The 21165-nt window shown below is 38.8% G+C and overlaps 1 protein-coding gene across 1 annotated transcript in view; it reads right to left on the bottom strand.

Moving 5' to 3' along the window:
• The window catches only part of HIBADH (3-hydroxyisobutyrate dehydrogenase), an 84649-nt gene extending 63721 nt beyond the window's left edge, over positions 1 to 20928 (bottom strand). Inside the window, exons 1-4 of the mRNA XM_062622731.1 lie at positions 20796 to 20928; positions 12408 to 12568; positions 8012 to 8121; positions 5420 to 5541 (exon numbers count right to left, since the gene is read on the bottom strand). Of these exons, the coding sequence (XP_062478715.1) occupies positions 5420 to 5541; positions 8012 to 8121; positions 12408 to 12568; positions 20796 to 20865 (463 nt within the window). The 5' untranslated portion in view covers positions 20866 to 20928. The remainder of the gene's footprint in view (positions 1 to 5419; positions 5542 to 8011; positions 8122 to 12407; positions 12569 to 20795) is intronic.
• Between the last annotated feature and the right edge of the window lie 237 nt (positions 20929 to 21165).

Raw genomic sequence — 21165 nt, 5'->3', positions numbered from 1 at the left:
ACAGCCATGGATATTAGAACCAGTTTTACTGAGAAAAGGAATGTTGGCTCTAATTCCACAGTTATCCCTTACTCCTTTTCAAAGAGTGCCACAGGGATTTTTAACTTCCATCTGGACAGTGTTCCTTTAACTGTTTTTGAACACCATGTGTGAGAACACAACAGAATTGCAGACATTAGAGATGGAAAAGACCTATTAGATCATGTAGCCATCCTCCTGCCAGTTAAAGATTTTTCCCTACAGAATAGTTCCTAGCACTTTGCCCAGTACAGTTTAAAGCATGTTGAGATACTTGGCTTCAACTACCTCCTTTGGAAAATTATTCCACAATGCATTAAGAATGTCATTAGGACGTTTTTCCTGGTAGACACAGCATGCATTTTTTTCTTTCCTTAACGATTTCCAGCCTATTATTCCTAGTTATATCCCATTGGGTCATCACAAATAACTCATCTTCACACCTTTGAATAAATGGAGACAGATATATTTCCTACACATCGGTCACTAGTTGGCCAGACTACACACAACTGCACAGCCAAAAAATACACTATACTTTAATAAAATCAGTCATTTCACCCTTTTAGTCATAGTAGGATAATTGTCTCCACCTCAGTGAACACTTTTAGATGATACCCTCAACAAACCTGTTTATTCTTCATGCCTCCTGCTACCTTTTGCATCCTCATCGAATGTGTAACATTTTCAAGATCTTAATTAATTTCCATCTTCTCTCAAACAAAATAAGTCTATTAAACCAGCTTAATTCTGACAAACGTAAGTATTATTAAAGAGGTCAAAATGTAAGCTATTAGGAATCAGACGGTTTTTAAGCATCTCAGATGTCAAAATATTTCTTTGTCCTCATTTCACTTGATTCTCCCTTTTTTTTTTATCAGTTACTTCCTGCAATACTTTTACCTCATTTAAATTTCAGAATAACTCAACAACATTTTTCATATGACCTTTAACATTAAGGTTGCACATTGTAATTTCTACCACCATACCTACATCACCAACTTTGTAAAAAGTTAATCAGATCAGATATACCCAGAAAAAATGCACACACAGAAATTAAGAAACATGTTAGGAAAGATTAGGCAAGATGTGGAATGGCTGAGGAAGAGCTGAAGAAGACATGATGTGAAAATTATATGCTCAGTACCAGGAGCACAGAGAACATTGCGGCCATCCTGACTACACGCATTCAGGCTTTAGAAAGAAAGCATAAAAGCATAAATCAAGAAATAACAATGGAGCAAATACTGCTATGCCGTTAGATCTTTTCCTCACCGACAAGAACACCTGCCATAGAGGGTGACAGGTCAGAATTATTAGTTCCAAAGTCATAAACCTGCTTCATCATGACAGTGTTTCAAGGATCTTAACAGATATTCCAGTCACTGAATTAGCAGGTCAAAAAGCCAAAACCAAACAAAACATCTGGCAAACACATCAGTGATGCCTCCTTGCCTCCTTATTACAACAGAATTTACAAGCTAAGAGATACAACATTTGAACCACTAATTACTATTTTTTATTATTTAGTCTAGTCTGAAAATATCTTTCAAATCATCTTTGCAAGCACTGGTGTGCATATACATAGTCTTAACTTTTCTTCAAGACCCTCTCTTCTGCTTCCCTTTGAAAAGACACTGCAGTAAACGTTCAATGTTCAAGTAAGAGAATCACATTCACCAGTTACCGTTTGGCCTATTTAATCTGCTATCAGTGTGATGATGCCACTGAAATACATTCACTTCAGTTCTGAGCAGGTGCCCTCTTTTAATTTTAATAAAAAAGCTGGAATATTGAAACATATTGCTCTTTGAAATGAAATAAAAGATCTTCACAGTATTTATAAACATTATTTTTCTTTGCTCCATATTAAGTACATATCTGGTCATACAGGAGATAAATCTGCAATTTGCCCTTCAAGGACTCACATTTTACTTTACATTACCAGAGAGCTGAAATCTCAATTTGCAAGTGCTACTACTTATGTTCTTTCCACCACTTAATGGCTAGCTGGAACTTATGGAAGTAGTACTATGAGATCAAACAGTTTGAAATGACAGCTGCAATAGAATCTCCAACCTTTTCTAACCAGCTCGAAGCCATGGTTCCTACAAAAGTAATGTTTCATTCTACTGTTTATTATCATTGTAGCATGATTCCAGTTCTCTGAATGACAGCTGTTACTAACAATTAGCAGTCTGATTTTTTTATTGGCTAAAGGAAACAATGAGAAAAAAGATCTAGTTTCATTATCGGATATAAAGAACTGCACGTACAAAAGAATTGAAAACAGTTTATCTGTACCTCCAAAACCAGAAAAGTAAATCCAGCTGTCACACCTTTTTGTGAAGTTCCAGCAGAATGCAGTACAACGTATTTTGAGCCTAAGAGGAGCTGATGTAATTTCAAGAGTCAGTAGGTAGTATCTGAACACTAACAATGCTTACAATGAAGAAAGTATCACATCAGGAATCAAAAAGCCATTTCACTGACTGTACTTTAGACAATCCACATTTTGTATACTGAATTAAAGAGAGAAATGTTACAGTAACATCAGTGAAAGCATTAGCAAGGCTTGTTCTGGATTGCAAGGTGGGAATCTGTATCATACTGTCAGTGAAATCAGTGGAAGGACAAACTCAACCCAATTCTTGAAGGCTAAATTTAGATCCTTTATTCAACCAGTAGTATCTTCACCACCAGGAGAAGCCAGTTTTAAATACGCTTCTGTGACAATGTGTGCTTTAAAAGCCTTTAATACATACAAAGATGCAGAAACCAATCTTTGCAAAAAGATACACTCCTCCAGATTTAAAAAAACAACCAACCAAAACAATAAAAAACCCTAACCACACAGATTTTGAAGAAGTTTCCTCATTTGTTATATTCTCACAAAGCTCACAAATCAGGGCAGCACTGGGAACTCTGACACAACTTTCTCATGTGGACCTGCAAGAGATCCTAATCCCAGGGTAAACCGATTGCTATCTCTAGACAGCATTAGCAGCGTAATCTGCATGCAACTACAGGGATAAGAAGTATTTTCAAAGTCAGTTAATACAAAATAACTTGGTGCATCAATTTCCACTAATGCATCCTGACTGTAAGCTGCAAGTAAATGCTGCAGATGAATCATATGAAGAAGACGTCTCTACTACATTGGTGCACAGGCCATCTGAAAAAGATCAGGGGTATCTTTCAGGGCTAAGGGCTGCAAATAAGCCAATAAAATCTGGCACTAACACTAGGCCTTAAGATACTTTGTTGCAATATCAAGACAGGATTAAAATCACCATTATTTCTCTGTAAGGTTTATAACCCAAGCAATATTCAAAATATTATTTAGTTTGAGAAATAACTTGTTCACAGTGCAGATGAACATGAGCGTCCATCAGGCAACACCCAAATATCTAAAAACACAAGTGGAATTGTCTGCCAATAACAGCTAGTAAACAGACAGATCTAAAGACAACAGCTCAGGCATGCTGCTTTCTCTTCCTCCTCACTGCATCCCACAAACACCCTCCCTCACACTCCTGCCAAGTCTACAGCAACAGAATAATGCCTGCCAATTTCTAAAGAGCTGAGCATACTTCTCCATTTAGTCTTTTGTCTGAAGGCCAACAATCCAGTCAGGACATTCAAAAACACCCAAAAACTTGATATGCTAGGTCCTGAAAGATGGAAATAACAAAGCATAACATAAAATCTCTTTCCAGCACACTTAACCTCTCCACATTTCTAGCAACTGCCCACTTCAAACACGATTTGTACAGAGCACTCCCTGGCATTCACAAATGTATGATGTACTAGAAAGCTAAATCTCAGTTCTTTTCCCTCCTTCAGAATATCACTCCATCTGTAACTGACACTAAACACCAAATAACTTGTATTCAGATAAACCACTAATGCCAAAAAGGCAATTTGTATTCAGACCAGTCCACTGTATATTAAACCCAGACTCAACATCACCATTTTCTCAAGAAACAAAACCCCCAAGACAGGTAGGGTTGTTTGGAATCAAAGTTTTCTTTCATTCTTCGTAGTTATAGCAGCCTTAAAGCCTCACAGTTAAAAAACAATTACAGAGATTTCTAGAAGGTAAATAATTCCCTTGGGTAAACAACATATTTGGGGGAAAGGGACTGAAAAGAACCACATGGAAGATGTCAGAATTGCCCAAATGATAAGTAGAAGGCCATGCTGTGTTTAGAAAAGGATCAGATATATGTAATCAGCCCACAGTATACTTTTTTCCCATGGTTTTTATTCCCAGGCTGACAAGTTATCTAATTTTATAAAAAAAAAAGGATTAATATTTTGTCTGAGAAGCAAGAATCTTGTCTTCCCCATTATCTTTTTCAATATTACCTACCTTAATCTTCCAACTTTCTGTTAACGTTAGAATTTGAATGAAAATTTTGGCTTCTAGTGTGTAGCCAAACCCTGCCTTAGTTTTCAGTTGAAAATTAAAAGGATGGTTAGTTTTTGCTCCCCACCCACACTCATCTTCATGAGCTGTAATTCAGGCTATGCTCTTTCTAGCTTGAGCATCATACCTCTTATAAATTCTGTAAGGCTACATTCTCTTACCCTTCACATTTTTATCCTCTTTCAGGTACAACTATCTGAATTACCTCATTAAAGACAGGAAAATGAAGAACTCTCATGATGCCACTAACATTAAATTTTAGAGTGGATTGTAAATACTCCAAGATTTTCCCACACAATATGAGTTTTCCTCACCTTCTAATTCTAGGGGTTTTAGAGAAGAATTCAATGATAGCTCTGTTTTCAAAACATTAATTTGGTGCTTCTGCTTTCCTCTCTGCACAGAATAAAAGACCTCTCTGCCCTATGTTATTTCTCACAAGAGATGAAATACTCAGTATTTCATTGATCAGTAATCAGCAACTTCAAGAATATATAAGTATCACCCACATTCTTCAACTGTTATAAAACCAGAGGAAAGCTCTCTTTTTTTTTCAGACAACAAAATCCTTCATCCCTCTCTTCATTATTTCCTTGTTAATTAACGGAAAAAGGAGCAGAACTGCTTAATGGTAACTAAACAGTCTTTCCCTAACAGAAAGAAATGTATGGAGACTGAAGAGATGTTAATACCTGCATAAAAATACAACTTTACAAAATAAATTAAAAGGACCACTGTACCACATCATATGAAAGCTCAGTTTTCCCAGGTCTAACATAAAAGCAAATTCTTCAATCTTAAAAATATTTCTACAATAACACACATTTCTTAAAAAAATAAAAAATAAAAAATAATGCTGTACATGTAGCAAAGAAAAGCAACTTTTACCAGCAAGGGTACAAACTGATGGCTGAAATTGCAAACAAAGAGACAACATGTCCAATATGGGGCAAACTCTTAATGAAGACTTACCTCCAGAAACTGGGGCATCCATGAAAACGGCTCCCATTTTTTCAACTGCTTTGGCTAATTCTTTTGAAACTGCAGGGTCTATAGTACTGGAATCTATTAGCAATGAGCCTTTCTTCACTTTCCTAAAATTAAGATTTATTGTTAACTATTTGTTGTACAAGACATCTGCAACTATTATCACGGTACTGGCTTTCCTCAACATGATAAATGTAGAGACACTTTTTGGTACACTAATAAACAGAAAGTTTTAAACGTTACTGAGCAAGATCTGCTCAGTATGTACACTGCTGAGTATGTATACCGCAGTTCTAAATGACTCAAACACAATAAAATCTGAACACAAGAAAGGATATGCTTCCTAAACACTATTATTAAAAAAAATACACAAAAACGGTGCCTTAGGAAAACTTGCCATAGAATCATAGAATGGTTAGGGTTGGAAAGGACATCAAAATCATCTAGTTTGGGCAGTATATCACATAAGGATCATCTAAGATGTACTGCAAGCAACTGAACTAAATGGTAAAGCAGCCTAAAATTTCATATATACTAATACAATTTTCTTTCTATACATATACAATATCTTAAGTACTTATCAGAATAGCCTGACTGCATTCTTTTAATCATTGCTAAAATTTATTCAACATAAAGGTCTTAACTAACACCACAAAAACCCACTGCAGTTCTAAAGTGAAGCAGGGGGGAAAATGTTAAATTTTCCCATTGATAGCTGCTAAATTTAGGCAGAAGAATTGTACCCCAAACTGTAGAACACAAAAAGTTGTATAAGTGTTCAAAAAATGCAATTAAAGTACAATTTTCTAATGCCCTCAACAATAATAAAAACGATTTTTTTTTTATCTCTCTTTCCATTCAATTGCATGACTTCATGTCCACTGGACCAGCAACCACCATGAAATCAAACAGCATAATTTTTTTGTCATAAAAAAGCAAGTAATTTGAAGCTATGCATAACAGATGAAGAGCTTTGCTGCACCTTGTGTGCTCTTGACAGTACAGTGAATTTTGCCGAATCAAACTGCCTAGATTGATGGAAATAGTCTGAATACACACATACAACCGTGGGCCCTACTACAGCTTCAGATTCAAACAGTGCCACATACTGGGCAGAACCTGTCCTTTTTCACAGGTGGGATGAGCTGCTGCAGTTAGTTTGAACACATGTAAATGAAAACCACTGTGGTAGATACAGTACTACATCATCTCCCCTAACATTCAGAATAAGGAGCAGTTCCTTGGTAACACAACAGGATGATAAAGTTAACCTTTAAACACTCAGAGCCTCAGTGTTTTCTTCAGTAGATAAAGAAACCGACTTCTTCAGAATATGATCAAAGTCAAACCAATCACCAAGGACCAGGTCACTCTAGTGTGACAATTAACCACTACTGTCAAATTATGCCTTCTTCTCTTGAAGTGGCTGAAAAACTGCAACAATGCAGGACTGCTTTCCACATTCCCTGCTCCCCCTGTGCTCTTCCACATCTAGGTCCTCAAAAGATTAACTGGCTGTATTACATCAGTAAGTACTGCAAAGTCTTCAAGCGCCGCCATCCTGGATACAATTCTCCTGCAGCTGCTTGCCCAGCATTGTGGGACTGATCCAATTACCCTTCCCTGAAGAGTCTTAAGTTATGGATACTTAGATCTGCTCAGTCCTACTTTGTGAGGAATTAATTATGGACAGTAAGGGAAGGAAGCAGCTATTATTTCTGATTTTGCAAGAAGAATAGAAATACTCCTCCTCTACTTCATTTTCTTATCAGTCCACCTTAATATTGCCTATCATCCGTTTTAGACAATCTACTGTATTTTTGTCTTCTGTATGTTTCTTCCTTTACATTATTAACCCGGATAGCTGTGAGATCCTACATAATCCTCAGAGGTACTGAGCAGCCCTAGTCAGCCTGTCAGGAGCAGTGCACATGTGGACAGAAAAACCTTTTAAATCTATTTATTTTTTTATTTGAAAAGTCCAAAAACTGTGAGTACTAGAATTCCACAAACTATGGATTTGTGGAAATCTCTCCACAAAAGTTAAAAACCAGTTTTGCATTAAACAAACTCTTCAGATAATTTCTTGTGTAATAAACAGGCAATAAGAGTAGAAAACAATAAAGCCTTGTGAGGTATTCCATGTTAATGCACTTTAACACCATGAGACAAAATGACACCACTTCAGAACATTTAATTTATAGAATTTGAAGTTAAAGAAAGAAGCACTGGAGCAAATAATTTTTGCCAGCAAATATTCTAGTTATACTTGTCTGTAATACATTACAGTAAAAGAAACATGCAACTGAGAAGGTAGATAATAGTTAAATTACCTCAAATTCACATGAACTATTGTTCTACTGAAAATAAATGAAGAGTTTAGCTAAAAGCCATTCAAATGCAAACACAGATTAAGAGAACTCATGTAATTAGAAATATCAGTAATGACAAAGCAGAGGAAAACATGATGTGCCCTGAAGGCACAGCAAGAGTCACAGCAACAGCAATCATTTGACAAACAATGTAATACAGCCATGAGCAGGACTGGGAATGCTCCAAACTGCAAAAAATTCTTACTTTAGAATTCCATTTGCTCCTGTGTAAACTTCTTTTGCATTGGGACTTGAAGGCAGCATGGTAATAATTCTGTCTGCTCTTTCTGCTACATCTGCTGGGGAATCTGTTACCTTTTAAAGAAAAAAAAAAACAAAACCAAACCCATATTAAAATTATGCAAGCTTACACTTCCTGAAAAAGAGACGTCAGACACATTTCCTGAGTTTGCTTTCAGTATTCACAGGGCACTGGTCACAACAAAGCTAGGTAAAAAAATGTAACACAGCAAAACCTGCCCTCCTAATGGAAACGTTGATTAATTGGATCCAGTAACAGAAAACAAAAAAATCTGGAAAGGATGTCCTACCACAGAAGGTCCTCCAGAACATCTGTCAATGGGGATGCTTGCATCCCACCAATCCACTCATGAATCTTCAATTCACTATAAACCACCCCTCTATAGGAAATATTGCTTTAGAACATTTCTAAAGAGGGACAACAGGAAGCACCACAAAAATCTCGCTTTTTTTCTTGTCTTATGTACAACACTGGAGGAGAGGAAGACTGAGGTAAAAGAAAATATTACTTAATGCACCTTTCAGCCTCCCCTTAAAAAAAAAATCAGATGATGTTCCTCACAATGTTACAGCTGACATTTTTAGAAAGGAAAATTATCAACTCAAGCATCCTTCACTAAAAATATCTGACCAAGTTTCAAAACATATCATTAGGTATTGGCAGCTAAATAAATAACAAATTGATGACCTCATTTCACCATTCCTTATCTATTGATAACTACAGGTATTTGTTACCATTTTTGTTAGTTTTGAGACTAAAGGCCCTATGTAAATACATTCACTTTTTAGATACAATCCATTTATAATGACTCAGCATCAAAGAAAGCGTGTTATATACACATTTGTAAGAAATGCTGAATACGATCTTGAAGGACTTCTGGGATACAGCAGAAGAAACTTTCTTGACTTTGACTATAAAATAAGTAAGAGAAGAAAAGAATGTATATACTCACTGAACAAAGCTCACTCAGAAAAAAAAAGGAAAAGAAACTGGCATAGACGGGACTTAGAAAGAGGCAGGTTTTGGTTTGAAAGAATAAGTTAATAGTACACAAAACATCTGGTATACCACACAGTTATAAAAGGAAACATACCCTAGTCTAAAGAACAAAGCTTAGGAGGAATAAATGAGGCAATTATAAGCAGAAAAGCTTCTATATCTGATTAGTTAATTTTATGACTTGCTTCCCTGGAGACCGGAGAACCTAGCTCTTTATATAAGAGTATGAAACCTTTGTCTTTAGTTCTGAGTATCTTTGGTTTGGTTCAGTTCCAATGGGTATTATTACAGAAAGAGAGAAGATGTGTGTAGCTGGAACCAGCATTTATATACATCTTCTTATTTGAAACTATTATCTCCAGTATTCTTAGAGGTTTACAAGTTTTCAGCTGAAGACTTTGCGATACATTTTCACCTTTCGACCAGAAGCTGAGAAACATACTATATTGGACACAGCTTAAAAACTACATCAGCCTCACATTTGCACTTGGCTAGACAGGATATAGATGTTTTTTTTGTTACAGATTTAAACAATTCTTAAGCAACAGAGATATACAAAAAAACATAGTAGTGTCTTTAATTTATTCCATCCATGTGTTTCAGAATACTGACATACCTTTTATAGGAAGAAAATGAGATTAAAAATGTACATAGACTAGGACAGTACTTCCACAACCCCACAAAGGAAAATCATTTTGTTACCTTGAAGTAAGTAGCAAAAAAAACCAAGTAGGAATTGAAGCGGAATTGCCATTCTTGACTTTTCTGGTACTGTTAACAAATACGATTAATAATTCCAGAGGAAACCTATTTACCTGGTTCAACAAGCAGTATACACAACCTCTTTTATTTTATTTGGGACTTTCTGTCTCAGAAATCAAGTTTAATTATTTGAAAGCTATAAAGAAACATTAAGCATTTGAAATAATTATGAATATGTGTGTAACTTTAAAAAACATACCAAATACTAATTGCTGATTACTAACATAGAGCATACGGGCTTGGAGTATCACCAAGTGATACTCACCAAGTTTCATATATGTTCTGACACCTGCCAGTTCAAGTAAACTTTTCCAGTGCGCAGCTAGGTAGGGGAGACTTTTCTTCAACTGGACATTGGTTTATGCCCTTCAACATGTGCATCTGCTTATATCTGTCCAAAATGCTTTCCTAATTTTTTATTTATATTTATGATAAGTCAATAATTCTGCTTGCCTGAAATGCCATTCTTACTGAATACACTGAAGGAAACTGTTTTTATGCTGCTTTATGCACCAGATGACTTCAGTAACGTTCTCAAACTGTCAAATAGATACATAAACTGAAGCAAAGCAACTGTGTGACACATATGTGTGAGAAAGAAAGTGATAATTAGGAGGAAGGAGAAAGACAGTAGAGTGTGGAGGCAGCCTACTTGCTCACAGCACGGTTCAGTATTCGCCTTTGTTTGCAGCCTTGCAACTTTCTCCAAGTTTCACCGCAAGCGGTTCCATATGCTCCTGCTCAGACAGTTTTTCCCTTACTATTCACCATCAGCAGGCAGGTGGCTGCCTCCTGACATACATTATCTCGCAGTTCTTTACTTTAGAAGATAAAGTGGAGTCACAGAATATATGGAATCATGATCAAGCATCCATCACCCTCCATATGCCTTGGTAGTAGCACTGACTTTAAAAATGAACATCTGACAACTTTACTGTCTCTTGGGGGGAATCTATTCACCTCTGTAACACTCCTGATGATTTTACCCTACCAGCCAGACTAAAGAGAAACCAGCCCTTGGAGCCCAATATTCCTTCTACAGCACTTTCTGTAAGGCCCCCTGGACCCACAATTTTCCAGCTCCTGAAAAAAAATGTCAGGGTAGGATTTACACCTATAGATCAAGAAGAAGAAGTTATGTTTGCATATTTTCTTTAAGTGTGTTTTATTTGTATTTAAGCCTACCCATGTATTCTCTTAGTGATTTACGATCTTAAAACATACTTTGGGATTTATTTTTGAAAGTACTACAGTTCAGCTTTAATATCACATGTTAAGTCCTGCAGAGGATGCCAAGGATTCTATTACTATGGCAATAAGCTATCTAAACGGGCAGCCACAGCAAAGAGATCCCACTGCAGAATGCAGATTAAAAATACAACCAATTGTTCCATTTGCCCAGTCTCTGACCCAAGAAGGGTCTGGCTCATTCCTGAGGATCTCAGCTGCTTTAACAAAATAAAAAGGGTAATTAGGAAAAGAAGCTGCAAAGCTTAGTTTTCCACTTGAGGCCATGATTCTGTAATTGTTCAAGGGGAGCTGCAGTTAATTACCAATAGGTACACTTTATCATTTCATCTTTTGGGAACCTTGATATTACCTCATTATTATAAACCAGCTGCAGTAAGTTTCAACAGTTTAGACTTTCAATGCATGCAGTTCCTCTGTCTAGATCTACCTACAATTTCCCTGCCACTGCTACAGAATTCCTTCCCATCCTCTACACTGTCAAATCAGAGCACTATTTTTCCATTGGTTTCTCCTCATGCGAGTACATTCTTTTGTTTCAGTGTTTTATGCACCTATCCACCCACTCACAACCGTCTAAACTGCTATTGCTCTGAAGCACGTTAAAAACATTCAAATGCATTTCAGACACCTAGAAATAACCCAACCATCTGAGAGACTGAAAGGGTTTCTGGGTGTATTAACAGATCAACAAAAGCAATAGCACTGACTGGAACAGGGCCAAGATTTTGCAGGGTATGTGGCAGGAAGGTAAAGCTCCTTAATGTGATCGATTTCCTTCCCTCCTTTTTCTTTTTCGTTCTTTCCTCTTCTCTCACCATAACCTTCCTTAAATAATTAGAATTTTCCCCTACCCCTGAGGACTGCACCTTGAAGCAGCAGGAAAGCTCATACGTCCCTATAACCCTTACAGCTATGCCAGCAGGAATTTTTAACTAGGGTCATTTAACCTGAAAAGGTCAAAGTAGGAACCAGATGAAAAGCAGCCCACTGGACATCTAGACCTGGGGGAAGAGGAAGCATGAGAAAGAAGGAGGTTGAAAGAACAGGCCATCAACCTACTCTCATAAAAAGGAGGGGGAAGAAAAAACCAGCTAGAGAAGTCCAGCAAGGTAGCAATTCTGGCTAACAGCATGAAAATTACTTAGGTTAGAATCATGTCTTTGCCCACAAGTGAAACCTCCTAGGTTCTGATTGCATTCACTATGCTGTTTTAATTCCAATTGTGACCTTAACCAAGAAAAAACCCCAGATTATTTAGTTGAGTTGCATGCAGGAACCATTCAACACATACAGTCATTGTTGAAATAAAGAAAGTTTATTACTATACCTGAGCACCCAAGTCTTGAAATTCTTTGCAAGCTTCTGGGAACACATCATATGCAATAACTGGATATCCATGTTTTAACAGGTTTTTTGCCATTGGATTTCCCATGTTACCCAGCCCAATGAATCCAACTGGGGTTTTGGAAGCCATTGCCCTGGAACACACTGATTTCAAAACAATATATATCAATATATTTGTATTTTAGAGTAATGTGTAACAATGCTGAAACAAAAGCTAGCATGTTATCTGTTTTCACTGATTTAATCAACTTCATGCTTAAAACGATGGAAATGTGAATCCTATTCTACATAATTTAAACCATCCCAGAATGGTTTTTCTAATATCAAAGGTTTATGTGGGTGTTTCACAAAGTATAGTAATAATCAAACTTCAGCAACATCCCTGAAAGCTAAAGTCTGAGAAGGCTCAAACACAGACTTAAAACATGCAGGCTTGGCTGTATTTTTTAATGTGTCTAAATCCTAAACTGGATAGGTAAAATAAAATTTTATATATAATTTACAGACTCCTTTGCAACTTTGGTTGCAGCCTTGGGATATAGCACCTCCTCTCTAGAAATAGACTAAGGCTGTCACTTTATTTCATGCTGCTCACAGACAGTAACTAGACTCTTCTGATCCTGCACCCAGATACAAGGTGACAGTTTTCATAATAAATCATTGCAAATCCTTTAAGCCATGTAAATACTAAATACTAAAAACTGAAACAAACTATAGCATAAACACAGTATTATGAAGTCTTTACAGGAATAACTCCTGCATTCTATTTGCTGTACTAACAATACCGAACTATAAAGCATAACCTACAATCTGTGGAAAATGCTACAGTTTCAGTCAGTTTTTACAAGTAGTAGCAAGTATCAACTGCTGGACAAGAAATAGCACTGCGGGTATTCATCTACCGCAATTACCATCTCATCACTCCAAATTAGCACAATTTGCCAGCGCTGAGATTTCTTTGCCAATTCATAAAATAATTTCTCCTTTACAACAAAGGAAAAGGTTATGCAGAATAAACACTAAGGAATGTGGCATCTAAGCAGCCAGAAAGAGGCTAACTAACTACAGAACTACTGTAACTGAAGCACACATACAGAGAGCATGTCTAAGCTGGATCGAGACTCTAAGAGGTCCTAATGCTTAGCAAAGAATCCTCTCTAGGCCAATAACACTTGATTAATCATTTTAAAGTCTTTCTGACTTCAAGCTCCTTCTTAGCCAGCAATGGCCATGCTCTTTGATCTGCAGCACTATTCTGGAAGTGTCACATTTAATAAATCAGGTTTGTTGAGAGAACTTTGGTCTGAGACAATTTCCACGGATGCCTGCAGCAATTACATAGCTAGAGAAGTAGCACAATTTAAAAGAAAACTGCACTGGGAAAATGCTGAGTAAGAACTGAGATAAGTCACGAAAAGAGCACATTGCTTTTTTTAGAAGCGCTAGATGTCAGATCTAGGAAACGAATGAACTAAGAGCCTAAACCACCATCATGAGCCATAGTAATCATCATGTACCCAGTACATCACTTACACTACTCTAAGATTGCTCCTCTTGTTGGCCCAAAGATTCCAGCTTCCTGAAGAAGTTCAAGTCCTGGTTTTCAGCATCTTTCTTTCTCCACCACTTAGCACCAGGGGATCTTACTTACCTTGACTTCAACAAAGCTTTCAAAACAGTCTCCTCTAATATTCCACTAGCCAAATGTGGAAAGTATGCACTGGACTGGACTGATGGATGAAATACCGTCTGGAATGCTAGGCTTAAACAACAGTAATTAGTGGTTCGAAGACCAGCTACAGTCAGTTATGTGTGATGTTCCTCATAGGTCAATACTGGGGCTGCTGCTGTTTAAAAATTTCATCAGTGACTCTGGTGATGGGACATAAGCACCCTCAGCAAGACCACATGTGACACCCAAATGGGGGGAATAGCTGAAAAACTGCAGGGTAGGACTACCAGTCAGAAAGGTTGAGGACACGGGCCTTAAGAAGTTCAACAAAGACAAATACAATGTCCTGTGCTTTGGGCAGCAGATGTTATGGCAAGCTGAGGACTGGCTACACAGGTTGCAGCTCTGCGGAACCTGTGGATTCCCACAGAGAGCAAGTTGAGTAAGTAGTGCATCCATGCAGCAAAAGATAAATGACATAACATGCAATATTAGCAAGGACATACCGAGATGTGGTCAAACTGCAGACAGCCCAGCAGATATCAAGTATTATGAACAAGGAGCTGGATGATATGGTGTATGACCAGAGGTTAAGGGAACTGTCTTTGCTTATCTTGTTTAAGCAAAGGCTAACTGCAGTCTTCTATTACATACAGAGTGAGAGGAAAGAAGAGTTACAGGGCAAATGAAGCCAGATTCCTCATAGAGGTGCACAACAATAGGACATGGGACAACAGCCAGAAGCTGCAGGAAGGGAAATTCCAGTTGGAAATAAGAAAAGCATCCCTGATGATGAGAAAGGTTCTGCACTACAACAGGCTGCACAGAGAAGTGGTGGAACCTACATCCTTGGAGCAACCTTGGAGCACCCAGAGCAACCTGGTCTACCTTTAAAGATAGCCTTGCTTCGAAACCTCAGTCTTCTTTGTGAATTCCAAGTAACCTTATCAGAAGCATAAATCTGGCTGCCATGTCTAGGCTCATTCTTGTAGACTTCACTTTTATCCTGATTGCTGCTTTCCTCATACTATCTCATGGATATCTAACCATCATCTCAAGCTAAACATCAAGAAATCTCTTCAGCATCTTCAGAAAACTTTCTTGATACCTTTTTTTTCTGTATCAGAACACCAGCAGTGATGCCTGTCATGCACACCTAAAGCTTAGAAGATCCATCCATGATCTGCTTAAATTTGATCAATTCCTCATTCATCACATCTGAGATCTCAGCTACTTCAGAACATGGTCATCTGGGTTAATTTAACAGAAATAATCTTGCCTTGATCTTCATGGAAATATTGGGAATTCAGAAGGACATTTTGCCCATGCTACTTTCTGTTGTTCCTTCTTTGCATCCTGCCATACTTTTCTCTATTATGTCACCTAAGACTGCTTTGCTTTGACAACTTTTCATGGCTATCATCACATCTTACTATGAAGACATGAACTGGTAATTGGACTGCAATGACAGGCCTGTTGCCAACAAGCATTTCTATTACTTCTCTCAGGCAGCTGTTCACAATGTAAATATCCATGAAACCAACTCATTCTTCTACTGTAAGACCTTCCTTAAAAATCATAATTTTGCAGTATCCCCACAAGGCATAGCAACAGCTAAGCTGGAATACAAGGCAACATGCTGTTGGTATTTTTAGTTTTGAGTCACTGTATTCTATTATTTTCCCCTTTGTCTGTCTCTGTTGATTTTCTCTTATGTTAGTTCATGAATCAGGGATCATTTTCTGTCTGTGCTAACTAGAACATATTGAAATCCACAGGAATTGGGCCCTGTAAGAGAAATAGTCCTATTCCTGACTCGGTTTCTGACTTCTTAGTGTAAACTTTTCACAGCCCAGTGTTAAATTAGACACTTCACAATTATGTAATTCGATAAACAGCTTTGAAAAAAACTCCAGATCCCCAGGTACTCAAATAGAGAAAAACTGCTTTCAAGGACTGACAAAATTAGCTCACGGATATACCCGATTTCAATTAAATTTGAATCAACTGCATTTAGAATCATGGCATATTTTTTAATGACTGCTTAAGACAGCGGGGGTTTGCCAAACAGAGGATGTTTAAGACATGATTTTTCACATCTTCATATTAAATGAAACTCCACAGGTGCTATCATGGAAAGTGATGTCCAGCTTGAATATCCAGGCACTGTTCACCATGTGATAAATGGCACAGGATCAGTTTTGAAATAAATGTATAATTCAAACAATGGTATTCTGCAAAGCCACATACACATAGGCTTAACTAATCCAATCAATTGTAGAAGCATTCGCAGAAACTGTCCCTGTGGCATTGAGTCCATTTTACTTCAACCATAAAATTTACAGTAACCTGCTGCAATCACATGGCTGGAAAAATGCTCAGTGCACATTAAAATTCTAACAGAGGACAGAGAAGTAACAGAAGGTACTTTTAAAATAAGCACTGATACAATGTGCAACTAATTCTCCTTCACTGGAAACAGAACCAGCAACACAGATTAATCTATAGATCAAGTTAATAGTCAGTAAAACCAGCTACAGCTACACTGACTCCAAAGAATTCGGGCTTTCCCCAGGAGATTCTTCATTATACTCTTGAGGGAACATGTGCTCACAGAGCCCCATGACTATGGAGACTCCATTGATGAGAAGAATTAATTTATGACCCTCTTGCCATATTGGGGGTTTACAGACAATACAGATTAAAATGTTTTGCTTTGAAAAGTCAGCCTACAATAGTAGCACTTGGCCTAATCTACAATTTCATAAGAATTTTACCTTAAAAATAATCTGATTAAAAAATAATTGTTTATGAATCTTTGAATGTCTTTTCTTGAATAGAACACATCCATTAAGAGAGCAAATTCAGGAATGCACAGTTTGCAATCTTGACCATAGAATATCTGGCCTGTTGATGACCTAAAACTTGTCTTTTCAAGCTTCTACATAAAGATACTCAAAACAATTATCTTTTTAATCTGAATGATTACAGTTACAAGTTTAGATGTTTACCTTTCATTTTACACTGTCTCCCAACCTAATGACTCTTACAGTTCTTAGAAGAAATTTCAGCTCCAGTGGTGCCTTGAATTCACTGCAAATACCAGACTGCACAGTCACTACAATATGCAGTGTAGAGGAAATCTCTTCGTATTTAAACAAAATAGAACTAACAGCTGGATAGGACCACAGACAGTAGAGCTGGAGAAGGTCCAACATGGTTGTACTCGGCTGGAAAGCACAGATTAACCAGCCAAGGACAGGACTGAGAAACCAGCAACTCTCAAATTGTAATCTCAACTATATTACTTACTTTTTGGCTTTATAAAATCTATTTTGAACCATGTTCTCCAAAATTTCTAGCTCTTGGGATAGAATCTGTAGCCCCACAGTCAAATGAAACCAATAAATCTGGAACAAGAGAGAATAGCCCACACATTCCTGTCCCATACAAATTTCCTAATCAAAGTTGCATTAATATTCTCGATCTTTCTGCATCAGTCAAACTTGAGCTCTTTCCCAACCCAGTCGGAGAGATTTAACAGGAGCAGGGGAAGATTCACAGAGGAAGGTCAGCTACTGATGTCACTAGTATTGCTCAGGAAGTACAGCTGCATATGAAGTAACTTAACAAGGAGAGGGACACAATTCAATATAAGCCACTAAACAAAGGATTTTGCCACTGATTTAGCATCCTCAATCTGGTACAAGAGAAGACATGATCCCTTTTCTCCTTCGTGTTTTGAAAAAAAATGAAAAGAGAGAGCTTCTGTGTTCTTTGCAGACTTCTCTATAGAAACTTACAAAACCTCTACTGATCTAGATCCTGGAGGGAACTAGATTGAGAAATACAGAAGTTAAGAGAGGCCAGCGGTACACAGGCAGAATTAGGTCTTTCTGCTCCTAGCAGCTTTGCCAATGGAATTTAAGTTGCCCCAGGGTCACAGGCTTTTAAAGGTTATGCAATGATTTTCAGAACTGCACTCTGCCAAAATCATAATTTAAGAAGATTATCCGACTCAAAATTTGGCCAGCTTTACACTAAAAACATCCAATTTACTTTTCATTGCCCCCGCAAAGGTCTGCTGATGAAAACCAGACATGCAATCCTGCAACAGTCAGAGTCTTCTTACCTCATTTTTCTTATCTGTGGCTATACCTCATTAAGTGTTTGCTAATACATTGAGGACAAAAATATGTAGGAAGTACTTTTCGTCTAAAAGAGTATCAAGTGTACACTACACTTGATCCCTCCATTTAGCAATGTGCTTGACTTGTGTCATGGCGGGTCTTTCTGTCATAATCCTTGCTTTGTAATTAACGCTTCTGTGCAACAGAGCATGCAAACATTTGACAGTTCAAACACAACTCCTGCACGAACAAAAGTACTATTTAACTATTAACTGAATGGGCCATTACTATTCATTCAAAATTACTTGTAAAGACATTTTCTTTCTCTAGCAGGGTACTGTCTCCTCTGATGAACACTTGAGTTGATGAATCTTCATTCACCAGAAAAATCTTCCTTTCTCAGCCATGACACCTCATTAACCCCCACTTTATCCCCTCTAGTAATCCCCGGGGAGGATTTTTCCACATACACCAAAAACGTATCTCCAAGTAAGGTCATATACACCCTCTCCATGAAGCACATTTGCCAGTGACTGCCAACTGCAAATTACAATACAAGGTCTCTGTCTAACTTGGTAATACATGAACATACACACTTTAGATGCTCCTCCAAAATCTGCATTCTGTTACTTTCCTCCTTGACGATTTAACAGTCTCTAGTATAATCATACAGAAGAAACAAACCATCATGGTCTGCACCAGCTGCAAAGAGCAACTGACAAGAAATTGAGGAGCATTTGTAAGTGAATGAAGATAGTCTGCTCACTAACCAAGCTATGGTGTTGGACAGCTCTTGGATCTGGCAGAGTTCTTTCGCTAGGATGGTGTTTCACTCAGAATGATACGTGAAGAAAACACTGATCTAAAGACAACTTCTAGGCTATTCAAAACTAAAGAAAAGGATGGCAAGCCTAATAAGCGCATTAGAGATGGGGAAATCTCAACATATAACTAAGCAGTAGAGCTCAGCAGTTAAGAAGTCTTAATGCTTAGACCTTCATCTCATAAACACTTGTCAGAACCAACAGGACTTTCAGCAGTCACTACTAAGCCAGAAGATAAATGCTGTGAGTGAAATTCTGTTCTATGGAAGTTTCTTGGGAGAGTCACAATTTCTGTTTAGACTCAGTCACAGTTTCTCACTCAGGTCTTCAGGCATGGACAAACTGTATTTTTCAACTTTAAGGGCCAGTGTAATGTTTTCGGTTGCTTCTCACACCTGCTCTTACCACCAAAAACCAAGATCTCTTCTATCTTCTCTGTGTTAAATATGACCATTGGGATATTGACAAAGACAGTGTATTTCAAAGCTCTTACAAAAATTCCACCAGCTACCATGCACTGCAAGTTCAAAATACACTGAAAGCTATTGATTTGAACTGTGTTATCACAGACAGTAATAAATACACAAACAGGTCTCCTGTATTTAACTTTACTAGCATGTGACCAATATGCCTACTGCACCTGAGCTATTCCTTAGCACAGTACCAGAGCTGCAACTGTAAAAAAAAACCATAAAAATCATGCATTACTGAGAGAGTCAAGCAAAGATAACACTGAAAGCTAATTTCAAAATTGTGTCAAACACTTTTCACTGATCAGTTTAAATGAGGTTTAAAGGAGAATTACAAATGTTTAAAAGTTACTAAAAAGTAATTAATTCTTGAAACACTTTTTAAAGTGTCAATATTTTAGAACCATATAGCATTAAAAATACATATTTCCTCCTCTTTGCTACTTGAAAAACTTTCACCTATTTGGTGTGGAGCCTAACTATACAGTGGCACACATGAACCACAGGCTGCTATCAATATTATATTGAAAAGGCTACTAAAGGTATATTTTCAATCATTTGCTTCCGCAGTGGAAACAGTGCTAAAAAACAATAGCATGATTTTCAGGACTCTGAAAAGGGAAAACATCTAGGTCCAGTTCTGCAAATGTATTCTTCCTTCACTTACACTGACAGGACATTTAAATGTGTTCGCTCCTTCCACTGCCTGTGAACCAACATATATGCGAGTGACTGCCTGTGGAGATGGAACAGCGGGAAGTGCTGCTTGATTTACCTTCAATTTAAGGAAAATAATCATATACAATGATCGAGAGGGTCAAACACCCCAAATCTAGGTAACAGGCACTGCCAACACGTCACTGGTGCCACAGGCACCACTCGTGGGCTCTGATAATTCCCAGGCGTGCTATTTTAAGCAAGTGAATGAAAACATTTACTGAGCTGAGCCACTCCGAAGCTCCAGCACGGCCCCACATAACGCAGCAGCGGGGGGCCGCTTCGCGGGAGCGCGCCGGGCCACTGACAACCCCCACTACTGCCCTGTGGGGTCCGTTCCCGGGCGTCCTGCACAGCCAGGCGGCTCCGGGGCCCGCCAGGCGCGGGGCCGACTGCTGCATCGGGCCCCGGGGTGCGGAGGGCCCGTGGGCCACCTAGGGCAGTGCAGCAGCAGCGCTCTCCGGCCGAGCCCGGGGGAAGGCCCGGCTTTTCCCCGCCCGGCAACGACCGCCCGGCGGTCAGAGCGGACCCGCTGGAGCCGAGGGGAGGGGCCCTTACCCATCGCCGCGACCCGCCTGTGCCAGCGCCACCAGCCCGCATGTCGCCCGCGCACCACAGCCGCGGCCATGCTGCGCCCCGCGCCGAGTGACCTCCGGCCAGCGCCACCCGCCCCGACACCTCCCAGCCCGCCACCGCCAGCGCACTGCGAGCGGCAGCTGCCGCAGCCAACCACAGACTCCCCTCGGCGGAGCCCAGCCAATGGGAGCACAAAGCCACCCCCCTGCTGCCGGCCGGCCCCGCCCGCCGGCCAGTGACGGATGGGGGCGGGCTCTGTCCCCGCGCCCGGTGCGCGGAGAGGGGCGGGTCGGGGGCCGGGCAGCCGCTGGGGCTGCTCATTGGAGGGGGGGGGCGGTGGGGAGCTGCGTCC

This window comes from Pezoporus occidentalis, unplaced genomic scaffold (genome assembly GCF_034315485.1).
Source record: "Pezoporus occidentalis ecotype Australia unplaced genomic scaffold, CSIRO_AGI_Poc_V1 ctg246, whole genome shotgun sequence".
Lineage (NCBI taxonomy): Eukaryota > Metazoa > Chordata > Aves > Psittaciformes > Psittacidae > Pezoporus > Pezoporus occidentalis.
Note: the sequence above shows the minus strand (reverse complement) of the source record. Positions and strands in the feature narration are given on the sequence as shown.